We start from the raw sequence: 15885 nt of genomic DNA, 5'->3' as shown, positions 1-15885 counted from the left end.
AAGTTTAAACCATGAATTCATCAAAAACCAATCCTGGATTTTCATTTGTAAAAACAAAGTTATAATGTTGAAGATAGGTTACGATTCCAGATAAGTCAATTTTTTTAAAGCGTTTCCTGTCAGTATCATCAGTTCTTGGATTAATCAATGAAAACTTGAGTGTACATGGAATTGGATAATGATCGGTCAAATCTGTATTAAATATAGATGAAGAAATTTCCTTGTTTCTAAATGAGTTACGAATAAAAATATGATCAAAACAGGAGTTAGAGAGAGGGGTCTTGTTATTTTGAAAATTAAAGGGGTAAATCCATGACTGGTTAACATGTCCTGATAATCTGAGTGGGTACCAGAATCAGTTTTAAGGATGTCAATATTTATAAAGATATGGAAATTAGTCGAATGATATACTCTAGTGAAAACCCGAATCTTATTGCATGTCAGATGGGCACAGTGAGTATAAGTAAACACTCTAGTTCATTTTTTTTACACGAATCCATTGTAAAAAGCTGCACACAGCTATTTTGAATCAAAGAAAACAATGCAAATGTTCTTTTCTGGAAAGCTGTGACACAGGTTCAAATCAAAGTATATTGAACGAGCCGAGAGAGAGAGCCGCATGTAAATTAGGAAGATTCATAGATATAGACCGAACATCTACCTAATTTAAATTTAGATCTTCCAGGGCTCTCTCACATATACCGTATTTATTTGCAAATTGCAATATTGCATTTTCTAAAACATACTTGTAAATTAGGTATGTAACAAAATTCCATTTGGATTGAATGCGGTCAAGAGCGATGAATCATTATCTACAGGGAGTTCTCATAGATCACGATACAACGGAAAGTCGAAATTAATAAAACACAAAACATAATTCACTTCAAAATGTAACGAGAATGTAATTTTTCGTATATAATCTGTATTCTCTCAAAAAAATCGACCTTTTTGAAGTACCTAGCGATTTTCGCTCAAATTTACTCATTTCAAAAATTTTAACGACACCTAATATTTTCAACACCATCGACTTGCTTATCCAGATTTTTTTATCGCTAGATACTGTACATATCAGAAATGTCGATTTTTTTTTTTTGAGATATACAAATACAACGCCACCACAACAGGCAAAATGCCCAACGAGGTGACTGAAAAAAAGATGCCCATAACAAATATGGATGTCATATATTTAAAAAATACAGCAACCCAATTAAAAACACTATCACACAAATTGTAAACAATATATACACATGATAAAATATTATACAATGCCCATAAAGAGTATTATGGTTGTCTTATTCTAAGTATGGATAGCTTTTCGATTTACCCCAACATGTCTATCGTATTCCCCTTTAAACGTGTCAATTGAGCTACAATTCACCACCCCCGGGTTGTGAATTGTGAGTATGAAGGCATAATTTTATTTGAACGCGTATGGATGTTACTAATATTTATTACAACGGGTGAAAAGTGTTATCAAGTCTGCCTGCGGACCACCTATGCCACCGTCGCGGACCCATAGATTGAGAAACGCTGCTCTACACAAACACACACTCATGCTTTATAGATGTACAAACTTGTCTTTCTTCTTCACTGCGCCTCAGAAAAGGCTGTTTGTAAATCGTCAGACAGCCACATTGGGCTGAGAAACGACGAAATAAATTAAATTCTGTTCTGTTCTGGTGATAAACAGATCAACGGTCAGTTTAATCAAGTGAACTTGAATTCTTGATAAAATGCATTTGGAGATGAAATGAAAACAAAATTAAAATATAAAATGAGAAAATATGTTTCGTAAATTTATCTGTTCTAAATACAGTAATATCTTCCTTAAAATGAAAATATCGGAGAATATATTGATTGTAGCGTCAAATGTATACAAATAAGAGGCATTCTAATTGAACGAAATATGTCTCAGGGCCAATCCTTACATTTTGGAGAGAGGAGAAGGCAAGTTCACTATAATTCCAACATCCATCCTTTTGTTAAAATTTGGTTTTTCCTCTCGTCTTCTAAGATTAATGAACCGCCAAGAGAAATGTTTTAGCAGATTCGATTTCGGTACCGTTCGAGCGATAATAATGATAATAATAAATAAAAGAAGAGTTAGGGAAAGAGGAGGAGAAAGGAAGGGTCAAGATAACGAAGGGGTTGAATGGCGGTCAGTTGAAAACAAAAGCATCATAATGCTCTTGCTTACGGAAAGTGTAGGGGGAGAAAAAAAAACAGACCATTCTCTGCGCATGCTCCTAGTTAAAGGGGTCAGAGAAAATACATAGAGTCAATTTTAAACATTATGAAAAGATGAGTATTATGTTTTCAAGAAGTCATTCCTAGTATGGCATTTCATTGAGCTGTTCAAGACGAGGACTGTCAAAATGATTGGCAAGGTAAAGCATCATTTCAAAACTCTCTCTTTTTTTTCATTTTGTATATACAAGTATTACATACCGAAATCTTCAATGATAACAAATTACACTGTGCATCGTACTGAAGATATGCGTTTTCTAGAGAAATAACACGCAGTCCTTTCTATGATTCTATGACGGTATTTTTCTATAATTCATATGGGTATAAGTGGAGTTAAACTCATTTTGATGCTTCTATTCAGCTGAAGCTTGAAGATTAAGCCTTCAAAAAACTTAACGATACTTGTCATCTTGAATTTGTCTTTACTCGAAAGGAATGCTGCCTGAGAAGAAGTATCAGACAATAAAAACAAATAATTGCATAAGATTGTATTTCTACGATTTAAAAAAAATTACAGAAAATATTGATAATATTATATACAAAGAAAATATTGCATCATGCACTTATACTATACTAATAGAGTGAGAAAACTAACTTACTGTACTAATGAGTAAATTAAAAAAAAGAAAAAATTGCACGGCCCGAAATATTTCCCTTACAAGTTGATGGATACAATGAATATATACGTAAATGTATCATATGCATCCGTATATGTAACTACAGTCGAATCCCGTTATCACGAACTCAAAGAAACCGGAGAAATCACTTCGTTATAATGAAATTTCGTTATAAAGGAATTATAAGTTTTTGAATTGTTCCTATGTACCAGTAAACTTATCTGGGGGATTAGAAAAGTGTTCGTTAAATCTAAATTTTCGCTGTAACGGTATTACGATAAGACGCGATTCGACTGTAAATCATGAATTTAATGCAGTGGAATTCACTGTATGCTATTATTGTGCTTCCAATAGTCATTTCATTCAGTAGAAACAAAAGTTTCAAAATGTTCTTGGATAGCCTAGAGTTCATCGAGTTGACAACTGACGAAATTTCATGTCAACGTAAATCATTCGAAAGGAACGAAGTTCAAATATTTGTTCAATGACTCTTTTTCTTTTTGTCAAAATAAATGCATTATCATCTAATTCTCGATTATTATCAAAAAAAAAATCCTATTTGGAATAAATTTATTTGAAGGCCATTCTTTATTGACGTTCATTTGACTCCAGTAAAATGTATCATATGAAATTAATTATGTTCCAATATCTATGTTCTTCCTCTCTATATAAAAATTAATAGTCTATGATGAAAATCAAAATGATAGAACATAGCAAATTATTACCATTTGGATTCATTTCAATTTTTACGAAATTCAGCTTGATATTTATCTCTATTGTCATTACCAACACCTTAAAATCTGCATTTTGTATTAATTGCATTTATGTAAAATCATGTTTTTCTCCTCCTGAGGGATTTTTATTCAGGTTGCAGCCGAAGTTCTTAAAATTATAGGAAATTTTATTGTATTTTAATATAAAAATTCGTTTTGCATACATTTATTGGAAGCAAAGTTTTGCTCAAAAGATTCATGTGCTGTTCGAGATGACCGCTTACTCTGAAAATTGGCACGTATGATGGAGAATCATACACTGCCTTTGTGTAATTAATATCGAGTGCCCGTAATCAACTTCAATGATAAGAAAATTCATCATGAATATTTTTCTCAACATAACAAATAAAATTTATTCTTTATCAGACGAAATCACTAGAACAGTGGCTAACATACAGGGTGATCAGCGAATAAGCCCTTATTTCAAAATTAAATATCTCTACAACAAATATCAATAGAATTATGCGGTAAACGGTACGTTTATTAGCAAAACTGTAAGAATGTTGTACAGAAATTTCGAAAATATATAAGAGTAACCAATGCATTCGTCTAAAGTTACTGCATGGGCTGCTGTATGAGCCATGTGTGCTGACAAATTGTTCCAAAATTGTAACGTAACGTTCAGTAGTAATCGCTTCTCGCACGAAGAAGGGGCCGATAATGCCTCTGGCGCATACCGCAGCCCATGCAGTAACTTTAGGCGAATGCAGTGGTTTCTCTTCACACAAATGAGGATTTTCAGAACCCCAAAATTTCCAGTTTTTTTTTTTTTTAATTAAAAAAAAACTAAATTTTCGAAATTTCTGTACAACATTCTTACAGTTTTGCTAATAAACGTACGGTTTACCGCATAATTCTATTGATCTTTGTTGTAGAGATATTTAATTTTGAAATAAGGGCTTATTCGCTGATCACCCTGTAGATAGACTATTTAATGACGTCCATCATTGTAAATTATGACTCTTTCCAGGAAAGAAATCCCATGTATGTAAACCCTAACATTGAGTTTTTAGGGCCATTGAGAATTCAGTCTATCTTTTACTATATCGCTAGAATTTGGGTGCAAATTTTTACTATCTATAAAAAAGCTAGTTGTTCCTATTTCTGATTGAGAAAAAGCTTGTCGTAAGACAATGTGCTGTTCCCGCGTTTTTTCTCCTTTTTATGATTTGCGTAATTTATGATCAATCTGATAATTATCATTTTTGAATACTCTATTTACAGGTATTAACGCATTTATTAATTTCACTTATTCTTCTGAAATCCATCGACTCCTCGTCTTATAGAAGGTCTAGGTTAGCTATATATTCGAAAGATGCCGAAAATATGAAGAGCATATGGGAATCCATAGCCGAAGCATCGTCACTGGATGGCGGTGCTGTGAAAATGGTGGCACTACCTGTCAATGACGACCGAATATTTTACAGTGAACCGACAACTCCAATGCCGAGATTGAAATCGCATGTCGAGTTTGCGACAAGTTCTGAGCCCATAGAACAAACCACATTGTCGTCGTTGCCGCCAAAGTCAACTGAGATGAATGACGAAATCACGACGAGAGTCACAGAAGACAGGAGTACTACTAGTGCTGCATCCGACTTTAAAGAGAGCTTCAAATCCCGGAAGAATAAAAATGAAGAGCAGTTTTTAGGGCCTACAGAATCAGAAGGTAGGGTGTTGAGCAGCAAACGTGGCCAAGAAAGGGAAAGGAACACCAGGCCACCATCATTCATAAGAAAGAGGCAAGATGGAGGTTCAAATGACCCTTCGCATAACGAACGTCGACCTGCTCTACTCCTGAGATTATTCCCAGATGGTACAGCTGTACTGATATCAAGGTTCCAGGTTCGATTGCATGTTAAGCCGAAGGAAATAACGTTCGATCCAGAAGAGAGGAATTCTTTCCAAGAGGTGTTTCCGTTCCCTCCGGAGGTGCTTCTGAATGACGGCAAAAGCTACGAAGTGACTTATAAGAGAATCGAAGACTTATCTTCACCGACCGATGAATATGAAGAACAAGTCACGGGGGAGAAAGCTAACATAAAGCGTCCAGACACTCTTACAGATAAATATGAAAATGAAGAACACATACTACTTAGTGGTTCGCGCGATACCAACAGAACCAGAGAAAAAGTAAGTGAACAAATATCTGCCAGTACGGATGCACAAACTACAAATAATCCCGTAACAACTACACCGAGTCCAGAATCAACCACGACACCGACTACTACCACAGTTTTGCCAACATCTGCTCCATCTACAAGGATTGCGTTGACTACGTCTTCAACGTCGACGACAATAACATCAACGACAAACGACTCTCCGGTTTTTTTCATGCACAATGCTCAACTTGACTCACTACAGAGACAGTACGAGCCAGTGCGTCCAGCACCATTAGTTCAAACTACAACTTTCGGACCGACAACTGCCACCATGGAGTCCGAATCCGAGCCTCCGAAAACATCCGACTCATTAAAGGAATCCACGACGATGGCAACCCCGACAGCAGTCCCAACGGTTTCGGTTCCTACGTCCCCCGTCACGAGGGGCGACAGTTCGAACAACACCGTTCCAGATGTGACTGAAAAAACCAAACCAATCGGATGTCTTAGTTTCAAGAAACAGCTTTTTTTAGCACTTTCCACTGAAGACAACATCGGAAATCCTCTGTTAAAAAGAGGTATACTTCCTCAGAAGGACTGCAACAACAGTGACGGTTCTTCACAAACACGATCTCAGATTTTAGAAGAGCAACGTTTCACCACGCCGTTACCGATTCTAACGACGACACACAGGCACCATTCTCTATCATCTTCAACTTCGCTGCCAGCAAGACTTGAAGAGCTTCCCATCCCACACCAGTTGACAGAGCCCAGCTTAGCCAGAGAAGTGGAAAGAGATTCTGATCCGGTTGTGGTAACTTCTTTACCTATGATGATTCTTTTACAAAGGAGAAGAGACACGGTCACAGACGTATCCGCCTGGAAAGAGGTAACCGTTGGAGTCGTTCGTGACAGACAAGGCCATCCTATCAAGCCTAAAGCAAATTACAATAACTGGACTGCGCACATCAGAAGTTTCAAAAACAAACCCCAGAACTTCTGGGATGATTACACCAAAACCGATCCTCAGTTCAGGCCCCTGAACGTTAAACAAGAAACTTTGCCTCCATATTTACAAAACTACCAGGCTTCACCAAGTGACAGCTACGGTTCATTCTCCGGCAACCAGCCCCAGGGATCAAGCAGAGATACTAGCAACAACCATGTCAATAATGGTGGAAAGACCTATGGGTATGGTAGCAACACCCAGAGAGTAGGGGGAGCGCAATTACAATCCCAAAACCGTAACGTGTATAACCAAAATCAAGTACGGAATTTCGGAAATAATAATAATGGACAGCAGCAGCAGCAGATAAGGCGAATGTCTGATGACGCTAGTGACGATTACCATACAAGTGATCATTTCCCCAACCCAAATCACCCGAGTCATAGGTACCAACAACAGCAAGTACAGAGTAGGCGAGATTATTATCCCAATCATACAAGGCACAGAACGTCAGAAAGCCGGCAATCTGTCAGACAACATGCCAATCCACAGGTAAGCAAAGTATAAATAGTCGTTACCAAATACATATATGTACTTCGTACGTATGATACACATTTTTCCACAAGCACGCATGTTTGAAACCCATGATTGGACTCATAAATCAATAGGCTATAGTCTTCCATTTTAAAAAAGTGTCATTTGGTAACAAATGTCCTTGAAAATAGTCAGTTAAGTTGTAAGAAAGAATTCGATATAGGGTGTTCTAGAACTCTACCACCAGAATGAGAGGGTTAATAATGCTCTCTCGTCAAGACAAGCAATTTTGCAATGTAACACAGGGGATAACAAACCACTTATTCAATGAATATCACCCAACCAGAATGCGCCAAAATATAGCAACCTTGCTGATATGAGAGGAAAGGAGATTTCATGCATGTGTTGTTGCTTCCAGTCACAGGCAATTGCATCGTTCATCTTCTTCAATACGGTATTATATGTGTGTGGAGAGAAATATTTTTCTCCTCCACCCTGTGGTTACTATAGGGCTTTTTCTTCCTCTTTTTTTCTGGCTTGAATCGCCTGTTAACAGGCGCTGAACAGAAAAGTGATTTGCAACCCCAAGTTGTGAAAATTGTTGTGGTTCCTGTGTGTACCATCACCCCTCTCATTTTGACAGTAGATTTGTGTGACACCCTGAATAATATTAGTTTTACAGTATATATACATAAAAGGTTATCTTCCTGCTCATGAGAATATTCATCACAGTATATGATGACATGTATAGCTTGTGCTGCGTAACAAATAGAAATTCACATCAGTTATCTGTTATCACTGTCTAAAAAAACGTAATTTCATCCACATTAACATAAAATACTCATCATTATGCGAGCAAGTTTTTACACAGATTCAGTAATTAGAAAATACGTTTAAAATTTAAATAAAAAATTATAAAAGAAAATATCGAAATTTTTTATATATAATATATATGAAAGTCCCTATTTTCTTTTTAAATTCCAAAAGCCTTGGCTTGTTTATATGATGATTAGAACTGAAGTCAAGTCTACTTTAGTTTTTTCATTTGTACATGCAAGTAATCTGTGAATAAAAAAAATTAAAACGTTTTTTACGAATAATGCTATATTTTTTACATTTTACTTGAGTTTTAAATATGATATCTAAAAATCTATTGATTGTATCTTACAAAATTTTAACATATTCTGTCGTGCATTGTTGAGGTTATGAACTAAATTCTAAGGTTTATCACCTGTATTTGTTTAACTGCAGTGTCTTTTGCAAGTTATGTAGAATGAAATTTCAAAAAATTCACACGTGCATCAACAGATTTGTGTGTAACTCATAAGCACACCATACCTGCTTTAAATTTTGATTCATAACCTGCATTATCACTAGCTGAATGCACTGTGAAAATAACAAAGCATTTCGTTCACGAAACTTTTTGCAATCGTGTTTCGAAAATATTACATGAATCTTGTTAGAAAATTTGACATAAATTTGATATTTTCACAGAAAATGGCATAGGTAGTCCAAAATTTATTACTGTTTTCACCATTTCAAAACAGTTTCTACGGAAAAACCCAAGAAAGGTACTGCAGTAGGGTACCTTAATGAATACAGAATTAGTGATTAATAAGACAGAGAATCTATTATAAGTTTTAACTGGTAAATCTAAAAATTTTAATCGATTAATTGACTGATTCGAATAGATTGAGAAATTAAGGCTCCACTCTCGAAGAAATGCTGAACATTTTTGTTATACGAGTTGACCTATTACTGACTCGATTGATCGGTTAATCGGACCAGTTAATAATCAATTAGGAGTAAAGATTTAGTATAACTAGGAGTACAGATTTAGTATAACTAGGAGTACAGATTTAGTAATTATGAGTACAGATTAGGTAATTAGGAGTGCAGATTTAGTAATTAGGAGGGCAGATTTAGTAGTTAGGAGTGCAGATTTACTAATTAGGAGTACAGATTTAGTAATTAATGATGAGTGCAGATTTAGTAATTAAGGATGAGTGCAGATTTAGTAATTAAGGATGAGGGCAGATTTAGTAATTAAGGATGAGTGCAGATTTAGTAATTAATGACGGGTGCAGATTTAGTAGTTATTGAGTTCAGATTTATCAATTAATGAGTATGTATATCGAGTACATTGAAATTTTGGTGATGCAAGCAGTACAAGAAAATGTGAACATCTGAAACTCTTTTAAATTTCTTTGGCCTCAAATTCCAAAGCTGGACATTTCGATTACAATCAATTTCAGAGAGGAATACCGCGACATAAAAAAAACGGATCCATTGATTTCAAGTTCTTGTTCCCTTTCCAATTAAAACTGTGTTCCTGGCGTTTTAATTCATTGAATTACTTTTCTCTCTTCTTTTCAACTCAGTGACCGTATTCGGAATCACACTCGGTCTTTCTTGGTATTAATCGTGTGAATAAGAAAGGCTCGAAGATAGAAGGGTTTCACTGGCTTCTAACGAGCTATTGCTTAGTTATAGCATGTCAGGAAATGGCGCAAGTCACTCAATGGATCGTGTTTTTTTTTTTTTTTTTTTTATCAAGAAGCCGCACTTCCTGCTCATAAAGACCAATAAGCACGGCCCTAAAGGAATAGAATGGATCCAACGGTGCGTAAATGGAAAAAATCTTTTCAATAATTCTGTTGTCATTATGACCGATTTAAAACATGGCAAGAGGTGATTTCTTTGCATTACATGACCAAATTTGCAGTGCATGTTCAGAGGGTGCTATCCGTGTATGTGACCGCGTAAAAATGTACAATAAACCGTTTCACTATGATACTTGATTCTGTTTTGCTTAGCTAATCCGTATCATTTATGAAATTCCCTATAAATAAAAAGTACCATTTCCTGTCACAATATAAAATATTCTTGTATTGGATATGTTTGTCATCTTTCACATTGATAAGATTAAAAAATATTATTTCCACTTGAAGACTTTTTTAGAATTTCTCTATCATAAAGAATGAATAGTCAATAACTGTTATTTATTGAATTTTAAATAAGCTACCAATATCTGGTTTAAATAATCAAATAAAATTCAGATCCGCTAGAATCAATCTACAATAATTCAATTTGCAAAGAGAAAAACAGTGGATTTCGAACAGTAACATATTCAGCTAAAATAAACCACCAGAATTTAGTATTAAATAAGCTTTTATAATTAAGTTATGTACTTGCGTTTAGAATTCAATTTTAAATTCGCTTAAGAAGTAAGTTTTAAATAAGCTATTAGAATTCAATATTCATATAAGCTTCTAGAATTAAATTATATTAGGCAAAATATTATTTACTGTTCCATATATTTTAAATAAACCACTAGTACTCAGTTTTAATTAAGCTATTACAATTCAGTGAAAATTTAAATAATTTCGAAGTCGTATAAGGTATAGGAACTTGGTTTTTCAGGTTAAGTATTAAATAAATGAGCTGATATAATATTCAATATTGAATGAGCTATGCAATTCAGTATTGCATAAGCTATTACAATTTGGCTTTAAATAAGCCACTAGAATTCTAATTTAATGTTTTAATTATACTGGTCAATAGTTTTTAACTTTTTTTTAATAACATGAGTGAAATAAATCTTCCTAGACTAATTTTGGTGTGCGCTGAATTCAAATATGATTGCGAAAATTGTCCATCGCGTACAATTTTTTCTGTATGCATGACGGTCATTTTTTGAAATACACATACATTATGAAAAATTTACACATCCTTAAAATAGGATAATTGGTATATTCTTGATAATAAATTACAATATATTTATTACGATAGTTATTTTATCATATCCATGTATCGTTATACAGGTTTGGAAAAAAGTCCTTAGAAACTTTAAAAATGAATAAAAACCGGAAAAATGACCGAAATAAAAACGGTTTGCAGGGTTAGCATCGCTAGATCATGGGAATTTTTTGACAGGAAAAAAATAACTAAAAAAAACAGCCGATAGGTGGCACTGATACCAACGACTTCAGTGGAAATATGCAAATGAGACGGTTATAAGAACTTTTGCTCTTAATCTACAATCAGTGCACCGTTGGAAACCGTGTATGTGGACCTGCTGCACTCTGTCGTTGCTGGATTTGTGACTCGCAATGTGGTATCTCCTGTGGTGGTGGTCATGTGGAGCATACTGCTGTAATAAACGATTCGAAGGCATTTTGTTCGTTATTTGAGCATCTTTTCTTTGACTTGTATACGTCAGTGCCACCTATCGACTGGTTTTTTTCTGTCAAAAATTCTCGTGACCTGTTACGATTGCAAACCGTTTTTTATTTCGGTTATTTTTTCTGTATTTATGAATTTTTAAATGTTTCTACGGACTTTTTGCCCACCCTGTACATGAAATAGCAAAAGAATTTCTCTTTTCCTTCATACACATACATATAATATTCATAGAGTGTAACACATGCATGTACACAAAAAAACGAAATTTATACTCACTTTCAAGTATTTTATAAAATTAATTCATTTTGTTCCTTTATGTATATATCGTGCTGCCTTCTTTCTATAGAAACCAACACTAATCGCATATCTTTGAAGGGCTCCCACCTGCTTTGATTCGCTATAAACCCCTGCGTTGCAGATGTGAATGATTGCCATGCAGAGAGTTCTATGTGAAAACAAAAATCACTCGATAGTTTCCTTATATTTGAGGATTTACAAATACTCTTTTTATAGTTTTGTCTCATTTAATTTCGGGAAAACTTTCTTTTACATACGAGAAACCTGAGCAATATTTGTCCATAGCCCTCATTATGTTTTCCATCAGCCCGAAGAACGTAAGCAGGATCGACGTAGGAGAGGGGTCACAAAATGTTTTCTTTTTGGGGGTCACAACGATTTTCTTCTACATGAATTTTTAGTTATTAACCTTCAAAAAGTCTTCAGAAGCCTTCACAAATTGATTAAAATATCTGATAATGGTATTTCAATAGTCTTTCAAGACAAATATTTTACTTTTTACAAAAATATTAAAAAATATTTTTGAATATAATATTTTTGAAAATATTTAAAAATATTTTTAAATTCAGATCGTCTTGGGAGGGGCACAAAAGTCCTCGTGTCCTCCTGCGTATACATCTGATCAGCCCGCGATTTAATGTGAAGTGGTGGCAACAAAACGTATAGCAATTTGTTTAGTACATTTGTATAGTAAAGTTATTTGGAACATTAAATGCATCTGCGACATTGGCTTAGCTCCATTTTTTGACTAAAGGGTTGTACATAAACATAAAAAAAAAAAGCCTGTGTTTTTCTTTCAATTAAAAAAAAACCGGAGAAACCAGTTGCAATTAGAGATAAAGTCAGTGTTGCCATTCCCCAAGTTTTAGATGGCAAAAAATATAAATATGATTTCCAGTACAATTTCAGTATAATTTTAAGTGTAGCCTAAATAACTAAATTTTGAAAGATATTCAAAATTACATATCAAAAAAAAAAAATAGACGTGATGACTTTTTTAAGGTCAGAACTGGAATCAACACCCAAAAATTAATTAAGAAGAGATAAATTTTTCCTTGCTAGAAAAACCTTGTAGACTAGAGTTATTATTACAAATTTTATGCAATACATTTTCTTTTTATTCGAATAATTGCAATACCCTATTGCCATATGTAAACAAGACCATGGTTGATCTTTTATTGGAAAAATAATTTTGGTCGGTAATGACGCATTTATATATATATAATACGTGTTCTTCGTTGCATTCTTTTCCTTGTTGAAAGTTCAGTGCATCAGTAAGATAAGTTTTAGAGTGGTCAGACATTATTGGCCAGAAAATCTACGGTTTTTGTCTTTCCTTCCGCATCCTTTTGAGTTCAGCTTGTTAGCGAATTTAGCAGTTTATAAGATTGGCAAACTTGATCAAATGGATGAAAAATCATTGACGTGTCGCATAACCTGGTGTTATAGAAACATGAATAATTCACGTTCCCTCGCGTGACGCTGCTTATAATTCGGATTGATCAAAAGATATATAAAATGAGGAAACTGACTGCACATATAATATATATACATAACAACTAACTGCGCCAAGTCCTCGGGAAAAGACGGAATTTATTTGATTGTTACGAACAATAAGAGATTGATGAAGAATGCACGAATTTTTCTCTGATGATTAACGAATAAGAAAATGTTCATATTGCAATTGATACACTAAGCTTCATATGCAATCCAATTGGAACAGTGATTCTTTTGCATCAAGGTATTGACTCTTTGTGAGTTCAAAAATTAAGATCGGTTCAATCCAATGCGTAACGAAGGATTATCTAGATGTCACCACTAGAAAACAGACAGGTTTTAGATGTTTATCTCGTTTTGCCTGCTTTAATATACATATTTATAAAGAATTTATATGTAAATGCATATATGAATTCCCTGAACGTGAGAATAGATTTATGGTTCACTCAGTGTTCAGGTAAATCAAAAGTTTTCTCACTATTTATACAAATACAAATACAACGCCACAACAGGCAAATTGCCCAACGAGGTGGCTGACTTAAGAACATCATGGATCCCCGAGCCCCTACCTACTACTGCTACACCACACATGCACCCCCCCCGCGGAACCCCCCAACGAATCGGTACATGCGGGAATGTGCGTGTACGTGTAGTGCACCCTGACGTAAAGTTTGTTTCTGTGTAATGCTTGTTATGTGTAGTGCTGTCATCTGTCCCCAGTTTTACTAACTATAAGTGAAGTGTTATGGTTGAATGATTTACCGTTGTAGGACTGTTGCTCTCTGTGGCGAGACTTTTTAACGGGGAGATCGGCTCGCATTTGCGCCTTGAAGTTGGGAACCACAGAAAACCAACTTCAGCCGACCACCACTGTGGGGTTCGAACCCGGATCCTCGCATCACGAGTCCGGCACTATAACCACTCGACCACCACAGCGGCACGATTATATATTTTGGAACATGTCATGTCACTGAAACAAATCACCACCAGTAAGGGTATATGCGAGTATTTTTGGTGATGCCAAACACTGATAGATTATGTATTGCTTAGTTCCATGTAAGGTTTGAGTGGGGCTCAAATGAACGTGCAACCCCACAAATTCGATAATGTTTATAATTAATAGATATCGTGTTTTGAAAGCTAATTTTGCATATAACTGATTTTTCCAGTTATATCATTTGATTTTACTGAAATTTTCTCATATATTCAATAATAAATTTCTTATTTATTTCTCACGTCCTCAGGGACAGCAGCAACGGCAATGGGAAAACAGAAACAGGTGGAGAGCAATTCCTTCGAAGATGTAATTCCTTATACAGCTCAAAACAAAGTCGAAGTTAGCGGTGGATATTAGTAATTAAAATATCTAGTACTCGGAAGGTTTTGTATGAAAATCTCATTTGCTGGAGCAAATAGCTAGATTTTCAACTAACAAATGAAGTCCTGTGGGGGCATGAAAGTCCTTCGCTGTATACAATTATCATGCATGGAAAGACATCGCACTTACAGTTCTGAAAAAAATGTTTTCAGAGTTTCATGTTGACCTAAGTTTATGTGGGAATTGAGACGTAGACTCCTATCGCCTTACAACGAAGTAACTAGAAATTTAACGTGAGAAAAAGATATGTTCCCAGAAATAACGAATTAATCATTGTGAATAGAAGTATGTCAAAATCAATTGATATTTATTAGCAGAGATGTTCAGTGTTATGAGCTCATCACTGCCAAAAATAGTGTTTTAAAATTTTTTAGTTTTTATGCATGTGTATAAAGTTGTTCAAAATATTATATTCAGTTTGTTTAAAGAAACCCCATAAGATTCTTCTCTATTAAAAATTCAATTTTATAAAAAGCAGGATAACATTTCCTAATTTATTTGCCAAATTTCAGGTAGTGAAGAATTATACTGGCAGTAATGTGCCACTATTGGTCAGATCGGATATACAACCACGAGATATTTTGGTGTTTGTATATAATTGTCTTTTTTACTTGCAAAACTTTAACAATGTATTATTATGTGTAAATATATAATTAAAAAATATTCTTTTCATTACTCCCGTGGATTAACGGGATGCGCAATAATAGTAACATAAAATGAAAAAATAAATACAAATACAAAGGTCACAACAGGCAAATTGCACATCGAGGTGGCTGAAAAAAAATATGGATAGCAAATATAATCAAAAAACTAATAAATAAATGTATTATCTAAGTAATAAAGGTATGTTCAAGAAATTAGAGCGAATCTTAACGTACATTTCGGTGATGAGCCTGAACCCGTTACTTCAATATCTGTAGACTGCTCTAGACTGAGTGCTGAATTCAAATATTGGAATGAGATTTAAATTGGATCTTTACTTGTAATCTATTACTTTTATTCGCTGATTTTAATCAAATAACAAAACAGTGAATAGTAAGAGAAAAGGAAATTCGTTGAGGGAATGTAGTTATCATATACATACAGGGTGATCATAAAATAACTTTCGCGATATACGAGTCCCTAGCAGCCTCAAAAATCAACAAATGCAAATGAAATCCCAGATATAGAAACACAAATACACCAATATCGTGTTTCAAAGTATGCACTCAAGTGCATACTTTGTGTAGAGAATAAAAACCTAGCTTTCGCGGTTACGGATACATTAACAAAATTTTGAAAAATTCAAATGCCAACAACCATTTTTGCA

General features: G+C 34.5%; 1 protein-coding gene across 1 annotated transcript; it reads left to right on the top strand.

Annotated features, from left to right (window-relative positions):
* Positions 1–2333: 2333 nt before the first annotated feature.
* Positions 2334–15354, top strand: LOC149076335 (uncharacterized). The gene is made up of 3 exons (XM_089245525.1): positions 2334–2387; positions 4862–7237; positions 14443–15354. The coding sequence occupies exons 1-3, from the start codon at positions 2376–2378 to the stop codon at positions 14503–14505; spliced, it is 2451 nt and encodes an 816-aa protein (XP_089101651.1). The 5' UTR covers positions 2334–2375; the 3' UTR covers positions 14506–15354.
* Positions 15355–15885: the final 531 nt, after the last annotated feature.

The sequence above is a fragment of the Pholcus phalangioides genome, unplaced genomic scaffold, assembly GCF_987345545.1.
Source record: "Pholcus phalangioides strain wild (caught in Gottingen) unplaced genomic scaffold, Ppha-v1.0 ptg000015l_1, whole genome shotgun sequence".
Taxonomy (NCBI): Eukaryota; Metazoa; Arthropoda; class Arachnida; order Araneae; family Pholcidae; genus Pholcus; species Pholcus phalangioides.
This window is presented reverse-complemented; position numbering and strand designations above follow the sequence as displayed.